At 38.4% G+C, this 19,084-nt stretch overlaps 1 protein-coding gene across 4 annotated transcripts in view; it reads right to left on the reverse strand.

The window, feature by feature from the left end:
- epha7 (eph receptor A7) overlaps nt 1–19,084 on the reverse strand; it is an 86,656-nt gene that overhangs the window by 53,319 nt on the left and 14,253 nt on the right. For all 4 annotated transcript variants that reach the window (XM_048206766.1, XM_048206767.1, XM_048206764.1 and 1 more), the window contains exons 4-5: nt 11,131–11,286; nt 686–1,021 (exon numbers count right to left, since the gene is read on the reverse strand). In XM_048206766.1, coding sequence (XP_048062723.1) covers nt 686–1,021; nt 11,131–11,286 — 492 coding nt within the window. The remainder of the gene's footprint in view (nt 1–685; nt 1,022–11,130; nt 11,287–19,084) is intronic.

A 19,084-nucleotide genomic window follows, 5' to 3' on the forward strand; every position in this document is an offset into this window, starting at 1 on the left:
AACATGCATTTCTCTAGCATGTGTAGTCTCAGAAACAGCTCTTAAATTATGGCCAACTCTCTCGAGAGAGTGTGAGAGAGAGACAGAGGCACAGCCAAAGACAGGCAACCACTCGTCGAGCTAATAATGTTTGCGGCCATGACTTCAGCACCAATGTAAGCATTTGCCACCCATTTAATTTCAGGGGATAAAGTGAAAGCTCATATCATTTATCAGGAATTCAACAAAGACTCTTGTGGAAATGTCAACCATGGCGACTGTAAGTGATATTTAAAGGTGGCGGTTCTCCTGGCAGACAATAAAAACCAAAGGGGAAATGAGAGAGGTATTCTTGTGCCTGACTTCTATTATTTATCATCTGTTGCTGTTCACCGCTGTATCGCCACCACAAAACCACAAATTATGAATTGCCGGAAAATGGTTGACAAATAATTTGATAAATTATCCCAACGGTGGTAAGTACAGTAACGTGAATGTGCATGTTAGAAACAGGCTTGAGATGAGAGTCCACCCGAGCAACACAAAAAAGCACTGGAACGTGTAGCCTAAAATAAACGTCAGAACGATGCCAAAAACCAAACATGCTGCAAATATACATGAAGTATTTAAAATGCAGATTTGGTTGTATACTTCTAGTACCTGCTAGATCTGCGATCAAATAGCCACTGAAGTCCAAACCTCTTACCTGCTTGGCTTGTTGCGATGCTGACGGCTGCAAACAGTCGCTGGGTACGGCTGAGGTCGGACACGCCATTCACGGCCTCAACCTCAAAGGTGTAGTTCGCGTGAGCCAACAGGTCGGTGATGGTGACATAGGTGTCCGTTAATCCACTCTGCTGTGGCGAGTAGCCAACGTTGCTCCCGCAAGGAAAGCACTCTTCTGGCTCCCAGGTGCAGCGACGGCATATAATCCGGTACGTCACGTCGTTACGGCCGCCCGTGTCGGCCGGCGGGGTCCACTCCAGGCTGACGGTGGTGTGGTTGATGTTGTAAAGCAGGTTCTGAGGAGCTGATGGTGGCCCTGTAGTAAGAGAAGATTCTTAGATTAACATAAGACTCTAGATTTTTCTTTTCTCAAGAAAAAAAACACCACAGAAACACGAGAAATCCGGGCCCTTGGCAAATCCTGACATGCAATTATACTGTAACCTAGATACATAGAGATGTTATGCTCAAGAATTCTGGGGAGTTGAACTTGAGTGCTGCCAAGGTCGATGTAGACCAGGGATATGATGGCAAAACAATAAAATAGTGAACAACGGGATGTGGTTTTGAGGTAGAAAACCTTAAAAGATAAGACAGTCTTCCTCCTACTTGGTACTTGGTATCTTTGCAGTAGCATTTCATTACTGAGCCAGGCAGTTATGAATTTCCTGTGAAAAGAAAAGAGGCGATACAATTGGCAAAACCCTTTTTTTTTTTGACTGCAAGGGTGACAAGAAGTCTAAGCCATGGAAGACAGGGAGTCTGAGTCACTTCCAGAATTTAAGAGTCAGATCATGAGCGAGTTATCGCCCCGACAATAGCAACAGTGCAGATTCCGCTCAGCCTACAATAACCAGCTCACAGACGGATGACCACAGTGGAAAACAACCCATCATCCCCTAATCCCCGCCAGTGCCAAGGAATCTGGCGTGTCTCATAAAGCAATGACTTATATTTTGCTACTTTTATCCAACCACCAAGCCCTTGCTTTTATCACCCTAATGTTTTTATAACGGCACCACTGCCTGTTCAATATCTCTTTTATTAGAACTTGTCTTTGTGGTGGTCTTGCATCATGGGTTTGTCGTTTTGAAAAGGTTAGATTTTTGTACCTCAAAATGAAACAGTGACCCGTATGTGTCCACTGGTGTGGAGCTAAATGGGCGTTTTCAATCCGTTCTCTTGTGGAGCAGTACGATAGGCTCATGGAAGGGATTGTGGGATTGGGATTGCGGCTCACCTTATTGAAAACGCATTTTTTAGGAGTTTCCCTTTCGATCGCTAAATGTATGGGAGGAGAGTATTTAAATGAATCACGCAAGGTGATTTACTAAGATTACTAACAGCTTGCACCAGCACAAACCCTCTTTTGGCGTTAAAAAAACTACTGTCAGGATTTATTAAAGACACACAGTTAGAAATTAGCGCTGAAAAAGTGTGGACACAGTTATTTTTGCGGCTCACCTTATTGAATACGCATTTGTAGGAGTTTCCCTTTCGGTCGCTAAATGTATGGGAGGACAGTATTTAATTGAATCATGCAAGGTGATTTACTAAGATTACTAACAGCTTGCACCAGCACAAACCCTCTTTTGGCATTAAAAAACTACTGTCAGGATTTACTAAAGACACACAATTAGAAATTAGCGCTGAAAAAGTGTGGACACAGTTATTTTTGCGGCTCATTGAATACGCATTTGTAGGAGTTTCTCTTTCGGTCGCTAAATGTATGGGAGGAGAGTATTTAAATGAATCACGCAAGGTGATTTACTAAGACTTGCGCTTGTCAGTTCACTGGTTTTGCGGCATTATTTACCACCCAAAAAAGCACTTCTTAAACCAGACGCTAACTGGTAGATTGCGTTGGTCATTATGGAAATGATCCGGTTGCATCTATGTTGTTTAATGTTAGTAGATCACGCACAGAGCTTTCCACTCCCATCAGCACTTTTTTGGAATTGAGCAATTCCAAACCAACCATTTAGTAAATCTGGCCCTAAATATCAGGATTTTTATTTTATCGCTATTGGACAATATTGTAGTGAGGTAGTGACATATTATGCATTCCTTGTACATTTAATGAAATAAAGTTCGCATTTTCACATGAGTGACATCTTTTCGCTTTGTAGCTACAAAACACTGTCAGTGTGAACGCCCCCTTGAGTCGTGTGTCACCAGTGCCGCCCGTCTACGAATCTGGGGACATTTAGTAACAAAACACTTGTTGCATATGTATGAGGGGAAAGAGCAGGCATTAGAATTGTGCGAATGGTTAATATGACACTTAAATTTTGCTCCTCATTAAAGCTAATGGCACACGCATCCATCCATATTCATCAAAGTAGGAGGGGAACGAGTGAACGGAGGAGATGAAAGGGCCACCTGTGGAAGGTGAAGAGATGTGGTCTGTCTCTCCATCTCTATCTTCTCAATATCTATCTCTCAAGCTCGAAGCACAACTTCACCTACTGATGCTAATGATGTCCCTCCTACTCTATTCCCCACGGGGAGATCCGCTCGCACACACACTCACTCACTCACTCTCATCCTCCTGGGGCTTTATAGGATTTCATTTCTATGGTTACCTGTAAGAATAATAATAATACCACTAATGGCTCCATTTGGCAGGGCCTTCTCATTCTGCTCTGGAGTGGCAGAGATCAAGGGATTGTTTATCTTTAAATGGACAGCTGAGACAAGAAGGGACTCAAGTCAAGCTGTCATTGAGCATATCTATTCAAACAACAAAGTAGCAATGAATCACTATTCAAGACTCATCATGGAGAGGACCTACTGATTTAATTCTCGGAAAATGTTAAATAAAAGCACGTATCCAATAGCAATCCATGATGTTGTTCTAATTTTATGATTTGAGGCTTTGTACAAAACGGTCAATCACTTAACGGACAGCATTTCTGTAAGAAGGTATGATACCTCTGAGGGAAGACAGTTTCAAGTGAGTTTTAGACATATCCAAGAAAATATTTAGAGAATGTAATAGACATTTCTCTACTGCAAATCCATATGACGAATCCATAAATGTTAATGTAATGTAATTATAGAAATTATAAATGGGATCATAATTTGAATAAAAAGGAAAATTTGACATTTTCTTCAAATTTCCTTTTTTTTTTTGAGTGCACTGAAAACAGCTAAAGCAAGACTTTCCTGTCAAGCATGCATCTGGCGTCTGGAGAGTCATGTTAATGCACTGTTGTGAGCGTCATCGTCTGCTGGTTAACAACAAAATGCCCTCTGAGTTTACGGCTCTCATTTGCTCTTTCACACACGAGTGCATATGTGTTTCTATATATGTAATCTGTCACCTCCTCTGCAGTCTGCTTTGAGACTGATTCTGCAGGGACGCTGGAAGAAGTCTGGGGGAAACTGGGACAAATATCTGCCACAGACAGCTTCATTCTCTACACCACAAACCAAACTATTCTTTTAATGGATATGGAGTTTGCTTAAAGCCCGGGCACACTCTTTCACACTCACTCTTTGTTGCTTTCCCTTTCAACCTTCTTTTAAAACAGGTTTTTTTTTTAACCCACACTTTATAGATTGTTTAGCCTCAAACCGCCCACAGTCTGTTCACGGAATATCTGATGAAGATTGCACACAAAACTGCTAACATCCCTGCTATTTTTCTGTTTTCTGTACAGTTGTTCACAGCAAGGGCCGTGCCATTTGAATGATTTTTTCCACAACAGTCTATTGTTGTGGTATAATCTATTTCGGATAACCCCACCCTTAAATGTAAAAGCAAAAAAATGTGATTGATCGCTTTATATGCCAGTTTTTCCCTGTCTACGTGGGCAGTTCTCGACCAGCAATGTGAACCAAATTTTAAGCCTTTAGTCAAAAGTCTGGCTACGTGAGCTACGCATGACATGTTTTCTAACAGTGATTTTCAAGTGAATGAGCTGAATATCCTTCCAAACCAAAGAGTGAGTTAACGCATGCAAAAAAAAGATATTTAAATCAGCTTTGAAATCAGTAAAAATGTGGTCACGATTCTTACCCTTGCTGTTTTCCTGTGAGAGAACGCTAATTAGGTCAACCTGCTGATCCTGTGTGTGTGTGTGTGTGTGTGTGTGTGTGAAGCCTGAAGTCTCTGGCCAAGTACTGGGGCTTAACTCAGGAATCCAGTTGTTATCTGCACTTTGAGCAGCTCTTGACTGTCTTAGTGCTTCCCCTCCTAGTAAAGGATAATTCATCCTAGAAATCCTGCCATTTACTCACCCTCAAATCATTCCAATTCTGTATGATATATATTTTTTTATGTGAAACACAAAAGGGGAATTTTTGAAATATCCTATTCTCAATGTAATGAAAGTTCATGAAATTCATGTGATATTTTTGTAGTCTATATAAAATTTGTAGTTAATTTCGTAATGACTTTAATTTTGGTACACTTGTCACAAAAAAGATAAAAAAGCTAACATTAACAAAAGTTAACAAATGTAATGTTTTTGACAAGTCTCTTATGCTCACCAAGGATATATTTATTTGATCAAAAATACAGTAAAACAGTAATATTATAAAATATTATTTATAGTTTTATTATAATTTAAAATAACAGTTTTCTATTTTAATATATTTTAAAATGTAATTATTCCTGTGATGCAAAGCTGAATGTTCAGCAACATTACCCAAGTCTTCAGCGTGACACGATCCTTCAGAAATCATTTTTATAAGCTGGTTTGGTGCTCTAGAAACATTTCTTATTATCATCAATGCTGAATTTAATTTTTTAGTGGAAACTGAAACATTTTTTCAGGATTCTTTAATGTACATAAAGTTGAAAAGAACAGCCTTTATTTGAAAAAAATAAAAAAAAAAATAATAATGTAACCATGTAAAAACTGTTCACTTTTGATTAATTGAATGCATCCTTACTAAATAAAAGTATTAATTTCTTTGCCATTGGAGGAAGAAAGTCATAGAGCTTTGGAATGACATTGAGGGTAAGTGAGTAAATGAGAATTTTCATTTTTGGGTGATTATACCTTTAAGACTCACCCCAATAATGAGGTTCCCAGAAGGTCGCTACTTGTGAACCGTGTTTAAACAGTCCAGCCACTAATCCTTAATCTACAAACATGGTACCTGAACTTTGGCCTCACTTGTACCAAGCGCCAAGGATAGATTGAGGGCCGGAGCCAGAGAGAGGTTGGCGAGTGAGGCTGGTTTTTCTACTGTACTCCTGTCCCTTAGCAACTGTGGGAAAAAAGTAAAGTCTCACCCTCAGGGACACGTCAACGAATGGAGGTGATGATTCCAGGGGGTTGAAGGGAGCTGAAAAGAGACTATGTAGGTTATGCGCACTCACTTTCTCTCTTTCTATTTCTCTTACTTTCTTTCTCGCTTTTTCAATGTCTCCTGCTCTCCCTATTCCTCTTTTTCTCTCTGACACAAAGTCCCACCCTCCTCCCACCCCTTCCAGACCTTCGCTAGTGCTGACACCATGTGCAGCTGTCGAATGATCGATGTCATCTCTGAAAGCTGTCAAGAACTCCCTTCTTTCGTTCTATCTAAAAAGAAAAAAATATGCAGCAGGCTTGCCCAAGTATTGCCTATTTATCTTGGCGCCTCACAAGTTGTGGTAAACTGGTTGAATTATGCCATGCCATTGGGATTAATAAATAAGTGAATATTTCTGTACAACTTCGTGCTATTTTTTTTTTCTTCTTCTCTTCAATTCAATATTAATTCCTTTCACTCTGGAAATCTGAATTTCATTAAGGCCATTCTTAATCCGTGTTCTGAGGAGCTGAGTGCGTATTGACAGAGCTTAAGATCTGGTAGGTTTACACCTCGCTCATTTAAAAAGCTGTCCATCAGGGTGTTTATTCAGCGAATGTAAATTCACCCCCAATTACCATTCAGTTCCACGCAGCTTTAAATCGAAAGAAAGAAATCTTCATCCCAGACAATTCAGATGGTCACAATAACTTAATCCCAAGATAATTAAGACAAGTCTGGTGAGGAGAGTATTTCGAATGCACAACACTTCAAAAGAGGTGAGATTTATGTTTGTTAAAAAGTTTTTTGTTTTACCCCCTTGATTTGCATTTTTTCCCTCTTGTCACATCCTTATTATCCCACACTCCTTCCACATCCTCTGTGACTCACTGTGATTTAGAACACTCCCCCGCCCCCCACCCCAATTATTTGGAAGAAGTCTCTTATGCTTACCAATGCTGCATTTGATAGTAAAAATACAGCCAGCAAGGTGGTTGATTATGATTTTACTTTTTTAACTTTAGTTAGCGTGTAATGTTGCTGTTTGCAAAGTTATAACGCTCGAAGTTCAATGCAAAGATATTTTCTTTCAAAGAATTTGCTGTTTAAGGACTACAACAAACGGCTGGTAGGGACTACAACAAGCTTCTTATGGGGTTAGTGACATCACTAACTCTAATACATAAATCCTGCCCCTGGGAACATGCAACAACAGGGGCAAGGCCATGTTGGGCTGCTTTAGAGAAGAGGAAGAGTTGTTTTAGTAGAGTGTTGTTACCATGCCGTCATTTTACGCCGGACTGCTTCGCAAATGAGGGTCAACTCAACGCTGGATTTGCACAAAATATTAACATGATGGCACATAGTCGATGATTTGAATCAACTCTACAGCAACGATATAAATTTGCCCACTAACCATTCAGAAACGTCCAGATGCATTCTAAAATTTTTAACTTCTTCCTGAGTCTCTCCATCAGTGCCCGACTCCAGTTTGAACAATGTAAGTATAAACACCGTCATTTTGGCTGTGTGAGATTCTCCAGCTTTGTTGTTGTTGAGCAACCGAAGCGCAAGCTGTTAAAGCTCCGCCCTCTTTTGAAAAGTGGGCCGGGAGCAGCAGCTTATTTAGAAATATTTGTCTCCCAACCCCCCAAAAAATGGTAGTGTGTATCATCTCTCTAGTATCTCTGATGCAATACTTATGCATAACCTTTAAGGGCCTGTGTCATCTTCAAAACTCATATTTATGAATCACCTTTGTAATGAGGCCTATTGTGAGGCCTATGTACAACTCGCATGATTCACTATTTATTTGATCTCTGGAAGCCATAGAGAAAAACTACATAGATGACTCTTAATCCCTATATTCTGTGTGCATTTTGCAGTAAAGTCAATGTTTTTATATAACAACAGCCAAACCACGGTCAGGGTAGAAAAAATATCTGATGTGTACTTGGAGAGAAAGAGAAAGAAGCCAGAGGAAATGAGAGCAATTGTGTAGTGAATTTCAGGCCTGTTTCTCCTTTGTTCTCTTATTGGGGGGCATTGGGCAACAATTAGACTAAATCACTTTTTTTCATTTCTCTTTTATCAGGCAGTGGTGAGGCAAATTTGGGGGAGTTACTGTAATGGAATAAAGAAGAAAGCAGGAATGAGGGTGGATACAGAGTGGAAAGTACTGTAGAGATAAAGCGTAGTGAATGATTAATGCTTGACATATGTGTCATCATAGGATAGGCTGCACATTTGGCCTGCTTCACAACAGCACAGCTAGGGTCTAATAAGTTTCTCTCATCTACTCAAATTAATTTGTCATTCTCTGCTGTCTATTGCAGCATCGTGGCTGCACAATTAACCAAATTAAAATCATTTCCATATGGCCTTGTGCGGATATTAAAAACAAAAATATATATCACTATTATTGTTATTACAGAATTCAATTGTAATATAGTTACTATAACTGCTACAACTAATAACAATTATTACTCAAATTAATAGATTTATTCAATTCAATAGTAATAATAATAATTAGACAATATTAAACTACAATAATATAAAATACAAATAAATAAATGATTATAAAAACTAACTCTTGCTTGGCAAAAGTGATTTCTATGGGCAGCAGAGCATGGACAATACATAAATTAAAGGGTTAGTTCACCCAAAAATGAAAATTCTGTCATTTATTACTTACCCTCATGCCGTTCCACACCCGTAAAACCTTCGTTAATCTTCAGAACACAAATTAAGATATTTTAGCTGAAATCCGATGGCTCTGTGAGGCCTTCATAGGGAGCAATGACATTTCCTCTCTCAAGATCCATTTGGCCTGCTTCACAACAGCACAGCTAGGGTCTAATAAGTTTCTCTCATCTACTCAAATTAATTTGTCATTCTCTGCTGTCTATTGCAGCATCGTGGCTGCACAATTAACCAAATTAAAATCATTTCCATATGGCCTTGTGCGGATATTAAAAACAAAAATATATATCACTATTATTGTTATTACAGAATTCAATTGTAATATAGTTACTATAACTGCTACAACTAATAACAATTATTACTCAAATTAATAGATTTATTCAATTCAATAGTAATAATAATAATTAGACAATATTAAACTACAATAATATAAAATACAAATAAATAAATGATTATAAAAACTAACTCTTGCTTGGCAAAAGTGATTTCTATGGGCAGCAGAGCATGGACAATACATAAATTAAAGGGTTAGTTCACCCAAAAATGAAAATTCTGTCATTTATTACTTACCCTCATGCCGTTCCACACCCGTAAAACCTTCGTTAATCTTCAGAACACAAATTAAGATATTTTAGCTGAAATCCGATGGCTCTGTGAGGCCTTCATAGGGAGCAATGACATTTCCTCTCTCAAGATCTATTAAAGGATTAGTCCACTTTTAAATACACTTTTCCTGATAAATTTACTCACCCCCATGTCATCCAAGATGTTCATGTCTTTCTTTCATCAGTCGAAAGAAATGAAGGTTTTTGAGGAAAACATTCCAGGATTATTCTCCTTACAGTGGATTTCAATGGCTACCAACAGGTTGAAGGTCAAAATTACAGTTTCAGTGCAGCTTCAAGGGCTTTAAACGATACCAGATGAGTAATAAGGGTCTTATCTAGCGAATCGATTGGTCATTTTCAAAAAAAATACAACAGTTTATGCTTTATAAACAAAATATCGCCTTGAAAGTACTTTCCGCTTCCGCATTGTCCTACGCCTTCCCTATTCAAGTTACAGAAAAAAACTAAACTGGCGCCGCGTTCGTTCCGTAAGTAGTAATGTACTAAAAACATATTTAAATCGGTTCATGTGAGTACAGTGGTTCAATATTAATATTATAAAGCGATGAGAATATTTTTGGTGCGGCAAAAAAAACAAAATAACGACTTATTTAGTGATGGCTGATTTCAAAACACTGCTTCAGGAAGCATCGGAGCACAATGAATCAGTGTATCGAATCATGATTCGGATCGCGTGTCAAACTACCAACGGCTGAAATCACGTGACTTTGGCGCTCCGAACAGCAGATTCGATACAAAAGATTCATAACGCTTCGAAGCTTCGATGTTTTTAGTACCTTTATGGATCTTGAGAGAGGAAATTTCATTGCTCCCTATGAAGGCCTCACGGAGCCATCGGATTTCAACTAAAATATCTTAATTTGTTTTCCGAAGATTAACGAAGGTCTTATGGGAGTGGAACGGCATGAGGGTAAGTAATAAATGACAGAATTTTCATTTTTGGGTGAACTAACCCTTTAAGTCTGCGTCAAAATCTCTTGTTAGTTTGTAATTTTTATTTCAGTGTGAATTTGTTTTTTTCTCTTTAGCCATGATATCTAAGTAGAATCATGCTAATGTTAAAGTTTCATACTGCAGCCTAAATTACATTGTCAACATTTGTCAAAATAAATTGCACTTACATTTTTTTGGACCAAACTGTACAGCCTTAATCCTTACTTTAATGCTCTCTCTCCATCTCTTTGTCTTCAGGAAGTTGAGCACATCCTGAGATTCTACCTGATTGAACCTGTCCTTGAGCATATTTCCAGGCAGATCGACTCGCCCTGAACTCCCTCCCCACCTCTTTTCACCCTTGTCTGGCCTGTGTAAATAAGTCATCAATGGCTATAGTTGTGCTATTCATAAAGAGAGATGGCCAAGGAGAGGAAATGATAGGACAGGTTGTTATTAGAAGGGAGGGTAGAAGAACATAAAAAAAGAGACAAGAGAGGAAATAACTGCTGAGACCTGCTTCCGTTACTTCTGACTGTAATTAACCAGAAATGTTATGCCTATTCAAACTGAATCCAAAAAAAAAAATAATAATAATAATAATTAACCAACACTTTAACACTGGGCTATCCTGTCTTATACTTAAATTAAGTTAGAACTACTAAGCAGTTAAGATTTTTTCTTATTTTGCTTCGGGCACCAAGTAAGCCAGAACCACCACAGCCTCAAAAAACAGGTGCCTGACGCCCCAGGTAATTATAATCTCATCAGACAGGAATCAGACAATTGCTTGTCTGATCATGAGCTGCTAGTTAGTGGGAATGAGACATGCCAGTTTGTAGTCATCAAGGCACATAGAGAATGGAGGGAATAAAAACGAAGAAGACCAGAGGTTCACAAACAGCTCACTCACTGGTGCAGGCAACAGAAGGGGGGTCGGAGAGGGCTCTGTAGTAGCCGTCCTCGCAGTCACATCTCCACGAGCCCTCTCTGTCATTGTAACTGTGTGCGGGACACCGGGAACACTGAAGATCCTGAGATGAAGACTTGTAGAATCCACGACCACAGGCTGGATGATAATGGAGAGAAAGAGAGAAAGCATTAGCATTTGTCCACATTTTGTATCATCTAGTGTTTGGATCAGACTGCCCCTTTAGCACCATCATAAGAAAGAAGGGGGGAAAAAAATCACAAAAAATGCCTTATTTGATTTCTCAATTGTTTCTCATAGACATAAATGAGATTAAATGAGTATAAATGGAGGCTTTTCAGCTTCTCAAATTCTCAGACCATGTTCATCTCATATGCATCTTCTCTAGGGTTTCAGAAGACGTCTCAGAGTATCAAACTGTGCTCAAACTCGATTTTATTATGAATTCAAACAATTCTCATTAAATCCTCTCAAAAGCAAATAAAAAATAAATAAATACTTTATATTAATAAATACTTTTATAGTATATAAATAATACTAAAATAACATTGTTTATAGCAGGAATTTACACAACAATTGTCTCAGTAGATGTTTTACAAACAGACAAAAGTCTATCCATAAAATAACTGAGAACTATGAAAAGATCAGCTTCTGAGCAATAACATTTTCTGCTGGGTCATTACAACACACATTCAGTCACTCATATGTCGCATCAACCAGAGGCCTAATAGTCCTGATCACCCCAAAAGCACTAGCATGCCTGCCTTTGCACCACCTCTAGCAGTCAGAAATGTCCTAGAGGCAAGGTTACTGTGGAAAATAGGAAACTTAAATGGATTATTTCAGTATTTCACCTTTTATGAGGGGAAAAAAGGACATCCCACAGGCAGCCAGGGATCAGAGACAAAGCAGAAATTAGGGCCAGATCGCTTTAGGCTATGCACAAGAATCACCCTCACACGTTCCAATGACAACGAGTCATTTACTCCCACACTTTATTTCATATGCCCATATGGGCTGAATTTCCAATGAAGCACCATCATCATATATTACTATTTGCATTATAATTAGACAACATGAAATACCTAATGAAATGATTTTTTGCCCCTTGTATTCAATTTTCCCAGACTTTATAAATCATCACTAGTAAATTTTGTGTTAATTAACCTTGTGAAAAGAAAAGAATAAAAATTGCAGAGAGAACAAATCTGGGGTGATTCCACAGGCTGAGGTATTTTCCTGGTTCACATCAGTAAGCAAAGAGAAATAAGCTATTTTCGGTTTGGCCTTTTGGTCGGCACTGCTGAGAGACACTAATCCACACTTAGCAGCTGTTTGCTAAAAACCCCCTTCAGCCTAAAGAGGGAATTGTGCCCACATGATTTTTCTTAAACCCCAACCACGCCCGCATCCACAGGATAAATATTACTTTGTTCACAGCTATGCATTTTAATGATTATTACCAAGGACACAACACTACTGATTTTCAATTCCAAATCCAGTTTTTATATCTCAAGTAGTTGCATTATTGTTTCAGAGCCTTCCAAAACGGGGGGGAAATGCTGCAGCTTTCCGTGACAAGACTAAAATGGAGATCGCACAGGAGGTCGGCTGATTTCCTCATTTTAAACACCACCTTGTTGAGATGGGGGGTGGTTGAGGGATACGGTATCCCCATTTCAACTACATGAAAGCCCTGTCACTGTGTATTTAGCTCAGAACTACAGCATGGTGTGGCCGTGCAACATAAAGAACAAGGGCCTTCTGAGGCTGAAAAGAAGAGGAAAGGGATGTGATTTTATCTGGGATCTTTCTCAACTAGTGAGGACTTGTAATTGAAAACAGCAAATCTACTTCTTGGTTGGCTGGTAAGGAGGTGGTGCTAGCAAACTGTACCGTGAAATAGTCATGGTTAAAAGAAAAAAGGTATTCAGGTTTATTTATGTATTTTATTATTATTTTATCATTTAATTTTATCATTAAATTAGATTCATTATTATTTATATTCATTAAATTCGTTTTTTTTTTAACTAATTTTCAATTGTGTAAATTAGGTCATTACACACTCACACACACACAAAGAAAAAAAATAAAAACAACAACTAATCAGAGACAAAACATCTGTTAAGGTTTCTTTCCATATATTTATGCATTATTGTCACGGAACAAGAGATTTCAAACTATTTAAAATGAGAGGAAAGAAGAAGTAAAAGGAAAAAGAACAGGGAAAGGAAGGGAAGGAAGACAAGTAAGGAAAAGGACAAAACCAAAAAGGGAAAGGGAAAAGGAACAGGAAATGGAAATACAAGCAAAAGTGACAGGACAGGACAGGACAGGACAGGACAGGACAGGACAGGAAAGGAAAGGAAAGGAAAGGAAAGGAAAGGAAAGGAAAGGAAAGGAAAGGAAAGGAAAGGAAAGGAAAGGAAAGGAAAGGAAAGGAAAGGAAAGGAAAGGAAAGGAAAGGAAACAGTAGAAAGGACAAGAAAAGTAAGAAAAAAAGAAAAGGACAGGTAAGGTAAGGTAAGGTGTGAAAATGGAACGGGAATGGGAAAAAAAGGAAGATAAAGAGTAGAAAAAAGGACAGGAAACGTAAAGGTGAGGAATAACAACTGGAATGGGATAAGGAAACAAGCAAATCAAACAAGAAGTAACAGGAAAAGCACAAGAAAGATAAGGTAAGGAAAGAGAACAAGAAAAGAAAAGGAAAGGAAAAAGGAATGAATGAAAAGAAGAAAAAAGAAACCATTTCCCTGGTAAGCTGGTGTGTCTGTTAGTTTTAGTTTTCAGCTCTGAGCCGATCTGTATGGGGAAAAGATCCCGCCTGAGCCCGAGAGCTCAAGACCTGGCCACGGGCACTTAACGGCTCTCTCGTGAACACACTAAGATTAGCGCCATCACAAATCACCAAAACAGGAGGACTCTCGACTGCCGACATGACTGCCTTTTTACGTCTCTGAAGCGGGGACGGTTTATTTTTACATCCGTGCGATCAGGATTTGTTTATCACTGCGTCTGAGAAGCCCAAGTATCCCTGAGTTGTTTACACAAGCAACCAACCAGCAAATTAGACCTCAAATCAAATGTAGCACTGACATGGGGGCCCGCCTGAGAACCTGTCTCCACTCCACCTTTCTGGTTTTACTATGAGTGACAAGCACAAACACAGCCATTTCTGAGGCCCAAATTCCTGCCCTCCAAAACAAGATGTGCAAATACTGGCACTGAACTAGTCAAAAAACATGCCACCATTGTGCTAACGCAGTAACCCGCCACCGCAGAGATAAATGATAGCTTTGTTTTCCCCTTCCTGACAGCTTTATTTCTGTGAGAGAAAAAGATGAGGCTTGCCCAATTATGCCTCCTTCTGCCATGCTGCATAATGTCTGCTAGCATGTAATCATGACTGAATTAGCGCTACATGACCCCGTGTGCCAGCGGCTCTTGAGAGCATGGTAACCAATCTATGAAACTGACATTGAGACGATATCCTCCACTTAACTGCCCATTTCTGCTCTGAATTGAAAACATGTCCTGCCAACATAACCACTTGGCTGCTAAATTGCAAAACGGAAAGGAAAAACACTAGCTTAGGTGGGTTTAAAAAGTTAGCAGAAGGACTTGGAGAGCATGAGCTTTATTCGAGCTGCCACGAGCATGAAGGCGAGCTAATGGGATGTGCTTGTTGACATGGGCACACAGAGCAGGCAACAGCAACCTCATTTACTGCACAAAGAAATTAGTCAGCCCCTTAGAAACACAGGTTGAGGTTAAACAGAACAACAGAGAAAGAGATTAAAACAGCCTGACATTCCTCCCAGAGTCTTTAGCAGGCGGCGGGTGCCAGCGTCAGTAATTTACCTTTCAGTGGTCAAGCCCTCTGGTACAGCTGAAGAGGGAAAAAACAGGTCTCTCAGCGTTTCTTACACGGCACTGATAATGCAGGAAGGGTTTGCCACTAAAATATCTTAATCTCTAATATGTATTCTGCATAAGCCAATCGCACAAAAAGCATCTACGTGTAGATGATCACGAGACAGCAGAATCTTTAGAAAGGGTTTAGATAATGGTTAAGTTTAATTCCGTCAAAAATCAGTTTGAACGGTCTCTTTGCTTTTGCAACAGTGAATCCCTTCTCATTTTTAAAGACTTATTAGAGAGATTTAATAACAACCCAGAGGTAAAATTCATGACAATGTCCAGTTGAACTGCACAAACTGCTGACTTGTCTAAAATTAGCCTATTGACTACAAAATTCTCTAACAGTCCTCCCTCTAGGGAGGGTGAGGAAATGTCCTAATCACAGGCTTTCCTAAACCAAGAGCTGGTTTTTCTCTTGGTCTTGTGCTGTCAGTTGTTTTCTCTATTTTGGCTTTCTTTCGATGAATTTCCTATAAACCTCGGGGCTGCCCTTTTTAGAACTTGGTATATTATTTTCTGATCTCAGGCTAGGTTCAGCATGGAATAGTACTTTGCTACTTATGGAATGCTGCACACTTTGTACTCCCTTGTGAAGTGTGCTTAATTGTACTGAATGTGCAATTGTAGTGTACTTCAAATCTTAATAGTATTTTTAAGGGAAAAAAAAAAAACTGTACTTGCAGATAATATGTGAATAAAATAAAAGTCCACTTAAGTGTACTTAAAGAGAGTACACTTTCATGACTTTTCATTTTTTCCAAGTTTTATATTAAAGTACATTTGTTTTCTCATGATTTAGAGCAATTAACATGCAATTTATTTACATTCAGTTCACACTTAAGTATATTTAAGTCCTTTAAAAGTAAATTACTTCTGTTATAAGTACTTTTTCCACAAAAGCTACTTAGGATTCACTATAAATGTTTCAAGCTCTATTATGCCACTTTATTTTCACATGACCTCATATTATTGCATGTGAGTGACATCCTGGAAAAACAACATTACAACATTATAAAACAACACAATATTAACATAACAAAATACCATTAAACAAAATTTAAAGGGTTAAACCCAAAAATGAAAATTATGTCAATTACTCACTCTCATGTCGTTCCATACACGTAAGAACTTTGTTCATCTTCTGAACACAAAATAAGATATTTTTTTCATAAAATCCAATGGCTCAGTGAGGCCTGCATTGCCAGCAAGACAATTAACACTTTCAATGCCCAGAAAGCTAGACATATTTAAAACAGTTCATGTGACTACAGTGGTTCAACTTTAATTTTATGAAGCGACGAGAATTCTTTTTGTGTGCCAAAATAACAAAACAAAATAAAGACTTTATTCAACCATATCTAGTGATGGGCAATTTCAAAACACTGCTTCATGAAGCTTCAAAGCTTTACGAATCTTTTGTTTCGAATCAGTGGTTCGGAGCGCGTATCAAACTGCCATCGGATTTTATGAAAAATATCTTAATTTGTGTTACTAAGATGAACCAAGGTGTTACGGGTGTGGAATGACATGAGGGTGAGTAATTAATAACAGAATTTTCACTTTTGGGTGAACTAACCCTTTAATTTTGAGTTTAAAAAAAAAAAAATCTAAACATTTGACATCCAAATCAAATAATGAGTTAAATAAACATCACACTGGTAATGGAAGGTCAAGTCAAGCACATTGCAATGTGGGATACGGTATCTCACGCAGTGTGCACTGTTGTATACTGCGCAGTTTGGCATATGTAGTAGATCATCTGTATATTTCATACATACAGAACATTTTCATACTGTGCACACATACATTTTTATATTTATATCAATGATATATCATTCCATTTACTTTTAAATTAATTAGTTTACTTTTTACGGTGTGAAGCAGAGGAAAGTATATAAACAAGAGTAGCATTGGATGTTTACTCTTGAATTGCATGTAGTAAACTTTCTGGCTATGAAAAGAAGTAGATATCAATAGATACCATTATTTCCACCCCTGATGAAAGCAGTCTGGGAGAACCTAAAACCTTTCAAACTCACAGGAAGCCTGTTACCATGCTGTCAGCCCTTGTGTGGCAAGCATTTTAATCTTTCTTCCTAAGAAGGCGAGAAATCTACCCAACTCCAGGAAACAGGCCGAGGGTACAAAGGAAAGGGGAAGAATCAAAAGGCAGCAAGAAAGCAACACACCAGGATGGGGTCCAGTTTTGGCCCTGTACCCTTTGCATTTCTCAACTGTTGGACTGAGACGGGGAGCCGTAATGGTTACAGAAAAAAGAAAGAAAGTTGGATTAGAGGGTTGTGAAAATGTCAGATTAAAATGTTAAAAGACAGATCTTGTTCCGAGCTATTCGCACAGTGCCCCACGCATTACTCGGAGCGAACAGGTTGGATTAGGGGTGTGTTCCTTATGCAGACAAGAATCTCATTCATGGCAGCTACCTGTGTGGAGGAGAGATAAGTAGCTTTCCATCAGAAACAAAGAGAAGATTAGCATTTTCTTACACTGTGCTGAAGGACACACTAGGATGCCCTCTGAAGCCCTCAGAGAGGAACAAGAAAGACTTGTGAAGAAAGAACAGATCAAAGCCTATCAGAGCTCTCTCCTAAATATAGTTAAAATGTTAACATCATGAATTGTGCCAAAAAACAGCTGTTCATGTGAAAAAGTCACTTCGGTGCCAGTTATACTCATTTTAAAAATAGGTTACATGTTTTCTGAAAAATTAGGTCTATGAAAAATCTAATTGTGAAAGGTATATAAAAAGGTAAAAACAAATACAGAGGAAAAGCTGTGGTGCAAACCTTCACGAAAACAGCTGTTAAATTCATCTGCATGCCGCTAAGCTAAATAAATGTTACCTACGTAAATACAGCAAATATGTAATGGCACCTTTTGCGCGCAACATAATAGTACAGCAATTCTTCTCTTTTACATGTACATTTTAAACAGAAGAGGATATGAACATTGTATCTCTGCAATTACTGCTGAATGCATTATGCTTTGACAGTCACATTTGTGTTGGCTGGAGGTGGTCATCGTCTGTGCCAAGAAGAGATCTTTCAACTTGTTCCTCATTTCTCATATGAGGCAGACTGCAAATAAATGCGATTACACATGAAATACTGTCTGGATGGACATGAAATTGTGGCAAAATACTGAAAGAAAGGATCTGTAAAATGTTATTGCTGTTAAACAGACCAAGACAAAAAAATATCCATTACAGTTAAATACAACAGCTCAACTCATCCCCACAGCATCTGCCCAGATGGCTTTCCTGGCATATGATATGTTCTGTGATAGCGGAAAAGATGGAAACATGAAATGTCACTTTTACAGTGAAAAGGAACACTTTTAGAACAAAGCAGCTTTTTTGGAAAAAAGGATTTGGGCTTTCACCAGAATTTTAAAAGCCTTTGAAATGCTTCCTTCCAAGTGTAAATGCTGGTCTTGTTTGCGGCTGATTGCAAAACAGAAAATATAAGCATATCCCGAGGCACCTCCACTTCCTCTTCCACGTCATTCGCCCTGATTTACTGCATTGATTTGCAAATGAAAAGAAGATTTTAACACTAAAGAAATGAAACCACAAATTTTTAGCTACATTTACATGCACCCAAACCGGACTGATGGCTCTACAGATCTAAAAATGTGAATTGGAAAATGGAAAAGGACCTTTCAGAATGAAATTGTGTTGAATTCATTTAGATTAATGTAAATGAATTAGAGCTGACCCTGACTAAAGATTTTTGTAGTCGAATAATAGTTGTTAATTTAAGCCAATATTCGACTAATCACACATTTATATTAATTGAATTACTTAAAAATACTGGGGGGTGGAATATATGCCTCGCGCTCAAGCGCAAACATAAAGCTTGCCACAAAGCACTGGCAAAAGTAATGATTGTGAATGTGTCGGAAAAAATAGCAAATTTATATACGTTTATTATTATAAAATAACATTTTAATTGTTTATTAATAAACTAGTGTTTTCTGAGTCATTGCCGGCTGCAAA

This window comes from Megalobrama amblycephala, linkage group LG11, assembly GCF_018812025.1.
Source record: "Megalobrama amblycephala isolate DHTTF-2021 linkage group LG11, ASM1881202v1, whole genome shotgun sequence".
Classification (NCBI taxonomy): domain Eukaryota; kingdom Metazoa; phylum Chordata; class Actinopteri; order Cypriniformes; family Xenocyprididae; genus Megalobrama; species Megalobrama amblycephala.